This window comes from Calypte anna, chromosome 14, assembly GCF_003957555.1.
Source record: "Calypte anna isolate BGI_N300 chromosome 14, bCalAnn1_v1.p, whole genome shotgun sequence".
Lineage (NCBI taxonomy): Eukaryota > Metazoa > Chordata > Aves > Apodiformes > Trochilidae > Calypte > Calypte anna.
This window is the reverse complement of record NC_044260.1, coordinates 9362333-9375106: the sequence shown is the minus strand read 5'-3', so window position 1 is coordinate 9375106 and position 12774 is coordinate 9362333. Positions and strand designations below refer to the sequence as shown.

Genomic DNA, 12774 nt, shown 5'->3' with positions numbered 1-12774 from the left:
AACACAATTTTAAGTATAACATCAAGCTATTAATGTCTATGATGATGTAGTCAATAGCTGCAGATTTCCTAATGCTTTATAGTGAAATGGGCTTCTTCAATGTAACTCTTACTAAAATAACCCAATTCCATACAGAAAGTACAAGAAAGATCTTTTTTTTTTTATTGGGATGGCTGGTGACACCATGTCCAACAGCAGATGAGAGTAATTTTTCTACACATCTTCACATATTCATGAAGTGAAGTCCCCCAGTGGTTGATTATACAACAGCAGCGTGCAGGTTTATTTCTAGATTAAGATTTTAAAAGTATAACACATCTACACTTAATGATTTATTAAAAGGCATGATGAGTGGTAAGGAGAACCACTAAGATTTTGGGCTTCTGTGACTGATGTTCACTGTAGAAAGTGTTAGAGACCTCTGCATTGTAAACAGCTTGTCTTAAAACAGTTTCTGGGTAAGTCATAGCTATACGGAAGAGCTCTGAACGTCTGGCTGCTTTAAAATTCTTTCAGTAGAAGACTCCTACATATTAAAAGAGAAATCCTAGAGCAGTAGCTATTGAGAATAACTAGGTCTGACCAAGAGAAATAAAATAGGGCTGGTTTGCATTGTCAGGCAAACTGAATATTTTATCATAATTTTACTATTAGTACTACAGCTGAGCCAAATGCATAGTCCTTGAGGTCTCCAACAAAATCCAGTGTCCAGCTTTTCCTAAGCACAGGGCAGCTGTATGTGTAGGACTGAAAATGCTTCATGTCTAACACTAGAGCTGTTACTGCAGTCAAGTTAAGGTGTGTCCCCTGTGCAGCAATGTGGGGCACAAGTGGTTGTCACATTGCACCAGTGTAGTCCTTTGCTTTCCAGGCCTATACAGTGGTAGTGCCAGGACAAACTGTAGGAACATGCTATGTACTGTATCTCATAAGACTTTTCTTCTGCTGCTTACAAAGCAGAAATTACCTAACAAGGATAAAATTCTGCATAATCTTACTGCTTTTTCATACTTTATAAATTGATGTGCAATCCTGACCTCTCCATACAGGAACTTCATTGGTCTATTTGTAAATAATCAGGGGAAGTGTAAAATCAGAATTTTTTTTTTTTTTTTACTTTTTTCTTTTGGTAAATCAGCAGATTTTCAGTTAACAGTTAGTTAAAATTTATTCAGAACCATAAAATGTCCTGTATCAAGGTTGTAGTAATCCTCCCAACATCAGAGCCTTTATGTCACCAATAGCCACAAAACTCAGAGATAAGAAGAGGATGTACTTCATGGGGAGTTCATAGGTAAAAGATGAAAATGCCTTTCTTGTGATCTTCTCACTTCCTTATGGGATAAAACTCAGCTGGGCTGCAAACAGGTACTTCAGGTAGCAGCAGGCATTTACAGGTTTTACTGTGTAGCTGAGAACATTCAGCACCTCTCAAGCTGCTACTGCCCAGGTGCCAGGCATGCAGCTCCAGGGCTGGATTTGCACTTAAATGGCTGCCAGCAGTATGGGGAGTCACAGCTGATCACTGTTGTTTTAAGTTGTTTTCTGTTTCAATATTATAGCAAGGAGGAGGCTTACTGAAAATTTTTTTTACTTTTATTATGAACTTGTTGGCAAAGTTGCATCTGCAGTAAAGAGGGACCAAGCTTATATAAATTTTAAAAATTCTGAACCTGAAGGACTGACTCCATATTTCAGGAGATCATGTACTCTGCCTTTAGTCCTATTAGCAAGTTTTGCTTTCTTTTAGCCTCATTCAAAGTCATAATTAAGCAAGGAGCAACCTGTATTTATCATGGCTATTTTCTTTCTTACAGAGAAAATAATTGAAATCTCATTAAACAGAAAATGTGATTTTGGCTTCTGATTACTGTAGTCTTCACTTTGCTGGCTGGCCTGATGCTTGTTTATTTTCTGTCTCTTCCATCACGACTGTTGCATCCCAACTGTTGCATCCCAAGGTGGCTTCCCTAGTTATTTACTGGGCAATGTCATACCTTCTTTGATTAGCTTCCTTTTCTGTTTTGGATTAAATGTAAACATTAGTCCTTGTTTTCATCACCAAGAACAAATTCAGCACTTCCCTTGTTACTCTGCTGACAGTACTCAATTCTGGACTTTATTTACATATTTTTGCATCTTGATTACCTTTGTTTACTTGGGAAGTACAGGTTTAATTCCACTGTGCCAAGTCTCTAGTCTTTTACTGTCATTATGTTCCCAGGTGCAGGTACACTATTCTCTTTGTGCTATCCAACTCAATTAGAATATTTTTTAGCTTATGGAATCTAAAAATAATAGGCTAAAATTATGAGGATTCTAGAAGCTCCCAAAGGTTGAGATTAAATTATATATTTTTGAGTTCTTTGGTCATGGATTAGTATTACTATCAGGTTTATGGTTGGAGTGCACTGAGTTGCTCTTAGTAATTAAAAAAATTTAAAATCAGAAAAAGTGATTGCTATAAAACACTGTTCTTGTCTTTTATTATTTCTAACATATTTTTCCAGAAAGAGTTATGATTATGTATCATTCTAGTAGCAGTTTTAAAGTTTGTTAATTTTTCCCATTCATAACTATTATTGTTAACGTGACATGCATTCTAATCTGGATCTGCTGCTAAGAATGGTCATGTCAGCTCTATTCTGCCTTCTTGCATATGTTAATATCATGCTGTAATCTTCATGAGAAATAAAGATACTTTAGAGAAGCAGCTGATACCTCTTAACTTGATGGAGCAATTAAAACTCAAGCACTTGCTTGGAAGACCAAAACAACATGTTTTGATCTCAATTCTGTTTGCTTTTATGGTGATTTTAAAAGAAGGGTTTTGTTTTTAAAAATAAAATAATGGTAATTGTGTAGGTTGCTTTTTATGATAGGCAGTTTACTTGCAAAGCAAAGACAGCTGAGGTGTGTTATTCTCATGGACACTATTTAAACTATGTTGAGTAAATGCTGGTGCTTGTGGGAAGGTATCCTTGCCTAGCTGAATTTGGAGGAAAGAAGAGTCAAGGAGCATGGAGGGGACAAAGACTCTCAACAGGGAAACAGCAGCCAACCAGCTCCACCAGGGCCTTTACCCATAGCTTAGAAATTAAGCACCAACAGCTGTTTGCTCCCAGAATAAGTGGAAATGTAGGTGGCAGATTTCCAGAACAGGAGACTGGTGTCTGTGCTGCATTGCCCAGGAAGCTGATGCCAAGGGTTAAAAGACAGACACGGTGAAGTAAGGCAGGAATATGCACCAGATTTTCTATTGAAATTACTCTTAAGTACATTAGTGAGCTCAAGTATCAGGTAAATGATAGAGATGAACTGGTAGGAAGAAACATTTTAAGCTTTGATTTTTCTTTTTTGTGATATTGGCAAAATTGGGCAAATTAGAAGAGATGATAAGTCTTTCTTTTTTTCTTTTTCCACTGCTGGGTAGGAAAAGTGGCCAACTTTCCTTTGCATTTTTCGTTCTGTGTAGTTGCTCACAAGTGTTAATATATAACTCCTTTTACTGGCTTCTTCTGGTGCCTGAGAACACACTTTCTGTAAACTCTTTCTGTACTTCCAATGGCAATTGTATTGATTATGGGCTGTTTAAAAGCTAATTAGGTAATTAAAGTTGTCTCCATATCATGTCATTTTTCCATTCAAACAACTTGTGAATATGGAGGAGGAAATGCCTGGGTAATCACTAAGGCACTGCTGTCTCAGCACACAGAAATTGCTACTTGTCAAACAAGAGTTTTACTCCTTTTATTTTCACATATGTGATGCATTTTAAATCCTGATGGCCATCTTCTGTTTTTAGTTACCTCAATATTTTCATTGAAAATGTATCCTAGATCTGTCTCTGCTTTCCTTAAAGATGATAATTACAGTACTAGGAGGAAAGAACAAATTCAGGTATTCACTGAACACTCTTCTTCTGAAAGCAAATCCTACATTTTGTTATTATATAAACAACCTTGGAACATGTTCTGCTTCTGAAGCATTTGTTCATTGCACTACCTTATCACAGAGAAGTGATAGATTATACTGCCTACAGAAATTCAGCTAATCCTCACTCAAGTAGAATGTTGGGGAAATCTAGATGGAATAGCCAAACTTACTGCCTTTTACTTAATCATTGAAATACACAAAACAAATATATCAATTATAAATAAATAGCATATGTTGGTGAACATTTTCTTGTATGTTCAGTGAGTAGTTTCTGACTTTTTAGTAAGTTGTGAAGAGATCATTTGCATGAGTACCATAGTTATGCATTATGTTATTCTAGCTGGGAAGTAACTATTTCCAACTTCAAGTGTCATAATGCATTAGAATGCCAAGAAGTAAGACTCTAGGTGTGTTGCTCAGATGTTGATTAACAAAAGATCATTTTTACAGAGTTCTGAGCACTTCCTAAATGAGAGTGTGTTTCATCCAAAATTAATCACAGGTATTTGTAATTTTATAGCGTATAACTAATGGATACCAAACATGAACTGTATAGTAACCATCTTGTTATGCCAACTTTGAAGTAAAGGTAATGGATGATAAGATCTGATTTACAGGAAAAGTCAAATATCAATGCAGGTTATATTTATGAAGAAAACTTTCCTGCTGATATGGCAAGTGATGTGTAGCATCAGAATCTCCAAGTTAGGATCATTTAAATTACAGCAGTGGGAGTATGATTATGTGTTTGTAATTATTTTACATCAAGATGAGATTGAATCCATCATTATGAATGGTGTGTTCTGCTGGAGAAGTATGCATGTGGAAGTAGAAGGAACCATCCAAGGAACAGTTGAATAGAATATTACAGTTACTGCTTTTCATTTTTTGTTCAGTTCAGATCTAATCTTATTAGGAAATAATTACTCAGTTTTAACCTGACAATATTAATAGTATCTTCTGGATTCATAATGTCAGTGTACTACAGAGGAATCATTTTACCCAGATCTTTCTATCTCTTCTCTTAATAGCTCACTATTTAGGCATCCCAGCCTAATTATTTGTATTAATAGATGGAGAGCACTGTTTCTCATTAATAATTATATTTCATTTCTTAAAAGTGAGGAGTTATGGCATGACTGTGGCTCCAAATATTTTTGCACTTCAGCAAACTGGAAACAGTGCGAGTAAGAAGGTGTTTTAGCTGATTTTAATTGGCAGATTAAATACCTTGTATTGGCAATTCAGAATTACTTCTCATTTGTCAATGAAGGATCTCGATATAGTACTGACATTGTTTAGTACTAGATTTTTTAGGAGTCTGCCTGCCTTAATCCAGTTATAACCAGAAATTACATTATTTTCATGACAAACAAAAATACTAATAACACAAGAATATAACTCAAACAAAATTAGAATCATTAATGTCTCCAGAGATGGATTTACATGTGTGAGAGAGAGAGATCAGAAATACCTGATTCTAACCTTTACTACACTCCTAAGATTTGCTTAAACTTCTGTTTTCTCATGAGATATGATTTTTATAAATTTTCTGTTATCCCAAAGAGTAGACTATGAGATGGGAAATAATATTTTTCATGTAGATGTTCTTAATATCAACTAAGAGACTACTGCAGTTCTATGTCAAAGTATGTAAAGAAAACCACACAAAATGCAATTGACACTTTGATACATGGAAAGCAATACATGAAAGGTATAAAAAAACCCCATAAGCTGATTAAAAAGACCAGTTATTTTAAGCTGTTTTCTATAGATGCACTTCAGGCAGAACTTGACACCAAAACAAAATCAATGAAACTGAATTGGTATCCAAACAAGCGCTGGGCAGGTCAATCAGAAATACTTAAAAGCTAAACAGTGAACTGGTGAGAAGGAGGAATTTATTGCCTGAGCAAGTTGTTTTTCTCTGGAATGGGACAAGCTGAGAATGTAGAACTCAAGCATTTTATACTTGGATATTCCAGGGCTGAACAGGGTAATGTCTGGCAAGCATCCAGCTGCCTGCCAGACTCAGCTTGGAAAATTAAACCCTGTTAAGACTTCAGGGGCTGAGAAGGTAATAGAATGAAGCAGAATGTTATACTAAAACTGAACAGGGGTAACTCAGACAGATTTAGACTCAAAGAGTAAGTGCTCACCACAGGGACTTTGGTAGCTGTTCTGGAAGAGTTATTCTAGAGTATCTGCTAACTGGTTTAGATTTATATATATATATATGTATATATATATATATAAAATTTTTATTTTAATCTGAGTACATCTGCCAACTATAGGTGAACTCTAACTCAACCCAAAAAAAAATAGCCTAGAGACTGGTTTTGCTGAATAAGGCAAATGAGAGGACTTGCAAACATTGTAGCTGTACTTACTCCTTCTTCCTCAAGCATCTCAATTTCATCTTCATGCACGTTTGCCAGAAATACTGACAGGATTATTTTAAGGTGTTTAAGGTGGGTACCTCTGCCCAAGGGTTCGTGGAATATCTGCAATGAGTATCTGTTGAAATGTCAGTAGGTTTAAGAAGGTGAAAAGGTGTCTTGGATAGTGCCAGAGACTCTGGAAGTGTCTGTCAAAGCCAGAACTAAATTATTGAATTCCATAACAGAAGACAGAGGGATAGGAGAATAATCCTTTCATCGTACTTAATTCCCATGCATTTGGGGGTGGTTGGTAATGTTTTTCCCAAATTTAGTAGTTAAACTTTCCACATGTTATTTGAAAGTCAACATTTTCATTGTTGAGTAAAAAGCTAGAGCTGAAACAGACCAGTGTGATAGAAAATTTTCTTACCAGGTTTTGGAGAAGGGAGGATGATGGAAAAGGAGTTGAGATATATACTTTTAAACATATGACTTGCATGAAGATCTAAGTCCTCAGATATAAATTAGTTTCTGTAAACCTATACAACATAATGATTTGTCTTAGAATTTGGATTGTTATTATAAAAATTAGCTTAGACATTTAAGACAAATTATCTATAATCTTGTTGTTAGATACATCTTTCTGCAGTAGCATAATTTAAATTAGCAGAATTATTTGCAATTTTTGTCCATGGGCATTTGGGTTCATGTAATCATCATAAGATGATCTTATTATCTCAGCTATGTCTATCAGGATAGACTGATATTAATTAATATATCTTATTTTTAAGGGGATTAATTTCATACCTTTTGCACTTTTTTCCTTTGAATGTTGCTTTTCCCCAGAAGGGAAAAGTGACTTCCCAGTTGGTTGACACTAATGTCATTTTGTGGATGTGCCAGCAGGAGGAGCTTGTGTATTAAAATGCACTTTCTATAAAGCATTAAGCAAATTAGAGATCACACATAACACACTGCTTGCACCTGCTGGGTAAACTACCATATATATGTAGCAGTCTGCCTGATAAAGTACTATCAGCTTCAGACATAATGCTGGTTAATAACCTGTTTTAGATTAATTGAAAAATTAATTTATTCTATTGTGCTTTTGATACTTAGATGCTTTTATGTCTACATGCTCTGAGAAATACATATATAACATGAAACACCCTGAAACCAGTATGCCATGCACTCCTTTACAAGCATTGGAGTATCAACACTATATTGCTGCAACTTTATAAATAGTATAAAAATAATGGGTGATAATGTTCATGTTACTAACAGAAATCCATGCTAATGAGAACAGCTGAAATTGGATTTACATGGTCAGAATTCTTTACAGCAGCTTTGATAGCATAGTTCAGTTTCAAAATAAATCATAGGACTAGAACTGGAAGTCTGGTTATATCATTGGCTACCAAGAATTAATAACACATTACATTAATTTTTGCTTAGTGACAAGAAAAAAAATTTAAGCTCTAACTTGTTCATATTGTTATTAGTGGAGAGGAGGATGTGTACAACATGTATTTTATGCAGGTTTTCATGTGAAGGAATTCTTTAGGATACCTAGGAAGATAGATATGCTTAGTTATCTAGTTATCTAGGTTAGAATAACCTAGTTATCTAGGAAGAATAAATAACAGGAGTGTGGTGAATCCTAATTTAGAAAAATCCTGTATTATTATATCAGGAATTTAGATAAGTAAAGCTGATGGCTACCAGTGATACCTCTTCCTTATCTTGCAGAAGATCTCTACTTCCTGCAGGTGAATTTTCATCTCAGTCCCTCTACTTATTCAAGGCTTTTGCTTTGTTCAGATTTCTCCTCATGCAGGTGCTCAAAATGTTGAAGTGGAGCCTGAGTGCCTGTGGCTTTCACATGTGTCTGACCTGTGAGGAAGGTCAATGCAGGAAAAAGAGGAATACTTAGAAAAACTAAAGAGAGGAAATGCAGGGATTGTTCTAAAATATATCTGTATTTTTTTAACCTGGCAAGAACTGCTGATGAGAAAATCCTCCCTTATAGGTATTACCGGGTGTGGTTTTTTTAACTTACACAAATAAGCTTGGCTTTGTACACTGTGTAATTTTATTGCCTAGCTGAGTTGCAAAATGCAAAGTTCAGTTTTATTTATTGATCTGTATGTAAGCAGTATAATTAAAAACCATGTGGAGTCCTCTAAAAGAATGGCAAAAGTACAATGCTATCCCTTTATACTGTAGTTTTCCGAGGAGTCTATAGCCTCTGAATATCACCTAGGTAAGCTGGAATTTTCTGTTACTGCTTGTTGTTGAACTTAATGTACTTCTTCTCTGAGTCTTTTCCAAAAGGCTCATTCATGACTATAGTGTGTTGTGGGCCAGAAGAAACTGAAGAATTCCCAGCAGGGATGTATTACTAGTGTACCTCATCATGTAATGATACATCCATCCATAATTAGAGGATTGTTAAATAGAGCATCATCCAAGCTTTTGTCTATTTTGCTTGTACTTTTATCACTTCAAAATGCTTTTTCCACCATTTCTGAACTGCAGCTCATAGAGATATGCTTTTATCCTGTAATTTGCAATCTTCCATAACATACTGAAAGTTCTACTAGTTCTCATTTTTGAAAGAGCCCATTTTGTAATTCACATTCGAGATACCAGTAGAAAGAATGCAGTTCTGTGTAGCTGAAGATGTGTGCCATACTTTGCAGTCATGTGCCAGGCCCTCATAACATCTGCTTTTTTCATGTTTGGAATAACTACAGAATAATTTACGTCTAACATAAATTAGCTGCTCCTGTCTTCATTTCTTGTCTTCCTAGTGATATTCCACCTTCTGGAGAACCACTAAGCAAAAGCAATCGCTTAAGAGTGACTCCACGCTTCCCCAAACTGTCTCGTAGCCATCCAAGAGAGCCACGAAGCCTGGAACCTCAGAGTGGTGATCTTTGACCCTTTTTCCTAATTGTGAATACTGACACCACGTACTTTTAACTTGTTCGGTAATTCCTTCCTAGACTCTATTTATAATTTAAGCTCCTGAAGAGACTACAGCTGCATCAACTTAACTCCTGAAAAAGAGACATTCATTACTAAGGGTCATATCCTGATCAACTACTTTGAAAGGCGGTAATCAGTTTCTCAAAAGAATATGAGGGCTCTTCACAAGGGCTCAGCAAACTGATAGGCATTTTCTTTGTTTTGTAAAGCAGCATTGCACATATTCTCTTTTGTTCTTCAGAAGTTCTCCTCTTACTATGAAGACCTTCTTTCTATTGTGTTGACTCCCATTCCGCATGTACATTTTCCTGTTCCAGAGAGACATGGGTATTGTCTATTTTTTTTTCCTTAGAAGAAAAGTTATGATTATTACTACTTAACATGTGAGAAAGATGTACTTAAAGGAACCTCACTAATTTATTACCTTTTGTAAATAGGAAGACTGGGGTTTTTTTATTGTAAACCTGACACACAATAAGGTCTTAAACTTGACAAAGTAGGTGACAAGGGAAAAACATTACAGGTGGAAAATAGCTTTTGTACATTTCTAGTTAGGTATTCTCACTTTTCTTAGCTTTCATTTGTGGGAAGGAATTCTTTAAAGTTGGAGAATGTAATAATTTTTTAGTGAAATTTCAGTCTTGCTCTTCTCTGGGTGCAATATTCTTCATTTCTACAAACCACCACAAGGATAGACAAAATTAGCATGGTACAAAACAATGTTTTCAAGTCTTGGGTTCTATTTTGTTACTTATTCATTGTGAATGTTACAGAACAGAACATCATAACAGGGCAGTGTGGAATTCTTACTCTGATTTTGGAAAATCATTCACATGGTGATACTTAAAAATTGCCAGTAATGAAAGTGCCTGTTACCTGTCACCTCATATTGAAAGGTAATTTGTAATGGTACTACTGTGAAAGTAACTGAAAAAATTGACAAGAACTGTTAGAAGTGATGGAGGTCCTGACATGGATTAACTGGAATCCAGTTCAGTAACCATTAGCTGCACTGCCGTAGGCAGTTAATTATATGCTAGCTATCTTCTTGTCTTCATTAAGTTTAAGTGTACATTGAAATTTTCTATCAATTTTATTCTGATTTTCCTTTGTGCAATAACATCTTCCTTCTCAGTAGTTCTTTTGGATAATGTTATTTAAATTAACGTGTCTTGTAATTTTATTATTAATTCATTATATTACATTGTCACATCCTTAGATACTGAAATCTAATAAGACCCTGCAGAGAAAAAAACAAGCTTATGATTAATAACAGATCTTTTACTTTGGTGCTTTCCTAAAGTTCCAGCAAACTGGAAGTTTGATTCCACAAACATGTGACCATCATGTATTGTTTAGTCAGGTAAGTGGTCCAGTCATTCTCAGTGGCCCTTCTAGAGTGAGTTGGGGTTCATTACACACAGTGAGTGCCCAACTATGAGCCCCAGGTGCTGGATTTCTACACACTGAAGTGTGTAGCTTAGAGGTTGCACTGGGTAGTAAAATGTGGCTGAGAGGAGTGGAATTCACTCTTCTGGTCAGAAATTTCAGTAAAATCCTGCAAAGTAAAATCATGTTACAATGTTTTTCAGTCAGAAGATATCTCATTTATGAAATAAATTAATGGGAAATCCAAAAGGCCAGCCTAGGAGCTACCTTATTTGTTTTATTAAAAGATTAGTTACTGTTGGTGTTTTATGTAAACTACAGATGGACATTTATTTAAGAAGAAAGGAAAGTGAGTGGCTTATCAGTTAAAGCTTCTCCAAGCTCATCAGTCTGTTATACTTCTGATAGTATAGTTTGTCTCTGTTGGAAAGAAAAGTAGCTATAATGATGTTCCCACTTTGAAACAATTCTAAGTGCATTTTTCATAAAGTGAAGACTTGGTTAGTAGAAATGTGACACACATGTATTAACACTGAATTGCAGCAAATCTGAAAGAAAACACTATGTGGAAACCTTTGTGATGTATCTATTTGTAACATGAAGATGTATTAATTTTCAGGAAATTTGCACATTAAAGTATTCTATATTTAAAAACCTGCAAATAGTAAGAAATCTTATTTAGGGCAGACTAAATTTAATTTGTTGTTGGTGGTGGTGTTTAGAAGGGATCTCTTTTGTATATAGTTTTGGCTCTTAAATTATTTCATTCCTGATTATCTTGCTCTTGTAATTTTTAATCTAGGTATATAAATGACATAAAAATACTAAACTTGTTTACTGTGTCCAAATTGTTCTTTGTTGGCTTTAGCTGAATTGTGTATCAGCTCCTAAGATTACAGACTGCAAATGATGTTAACTTCGTGATACAAGATACCATAACGGGTGCATTACTAATCCTTTTAAAAGCTCATTTGTGGTTCCTCTAAAATCTCAGAAGATAATTCTTTACAAGATAGCTTTCACTCTTTAAACACCTGGTTATTTTGAAGATCAGTGAGGTACTTGCATGACTGCAAGTAGATGCCTAGTGATAAGAATGCCCAAATTTTTATCACCTCAAGACATTAAAAGACCCTATCTTTGAATTTGTAATACCATTTCCATTTCATTCCTGTTTTGTCGTGGCCATATTAGGTCTCTAGGGCTGCTCATCTGGAGCCTTTAGAGACTATTCAAAATACACTGTAAAAATAAGTGGGACTGCTTTGATTTTAATGCAGTTCTCCAATTACCTGCAAAATGAATGATTTCCTAAGAAACACAAGGCAGGCAAAACTCTCAGAATTCTCTGCAACTCATGTTTTGCAGATGTGATCATTTTTCATTAGATACTATGATTTTTCAGAATCAAAATTTATTTGGACATTTTATCATTCAATATAGAGAATGCACAGTATTGATTTGGCTTTTGCATTAAATGAAGTTTCTCAGTAATAATAATAAATTTCCAAGGTTTATATAAGCAGGTTATTGACATAGTTATAAAGGCTTAAATTGGTAAGTCTATTATGTTACATACTTGTAGAAAGATTGATAACTTTAAAGCTAGTAGTTTTTATGGAATATATTGTTGATGTGATAGTTGCAATCATGTTGTACTATCTTGCAGAATCTAATGCAAGTCATAAACCATTGTGATTGGATTAATACAAGTAGTAAGAGAAAGGACATAACGGTATTAAAGATCACTGGCTCAAAAGTGTGACCTATTGCTAAGGTCACAATTTTTTTTACAAAGCAGTGTTTTATAGTCTAGAACAATAACTGCATGACAGCTGTCAAATTAATTAATAAGAACCTACTAACAAATTGGGGTTGACTCAGAGCAGCAAGCTAATAATAATGAGACTCTCTGAACCCTAGGTTAACTAATGATACTGTCAGGACATATTAATGATTTCAGAATACGTTATTTTGTTAACAGAATCAGTAATTAATACTTTCATATATGGATGTAATTCTTTTTGCTTCAAGCACACAGTGTTCTCACTTCTGCTCTAAGTTTCATGCCTTTTCA

At 35.0% G+C, this 12774-nt stretch overlaps 1 protein-coding gene across 1 annotated transcript in view; it reads left to right on the top strand.

The window, feature by feature from the left end:
• The window catches only part of SNX29 (sorting nexin 29), a 78194-nt gene extending 68763 nt beyond the window's left edge, over positions 1-9431 (top strand). The window contains exon 21 of the mRNA XM_030459779.1: positions 9131-9431. Within this exon, the coding sequence (XP_030315639.1) occupies positions 9131-9260 (130 nt within the window). The 3' untranslated portion in view covers positions 9261-9431. The remainder of the gene's footprint in view (positions 1-9130) is intronic.
• The last annotated feature ends 3343 nt before the right edge of the window (positions 9432-12774 follow it).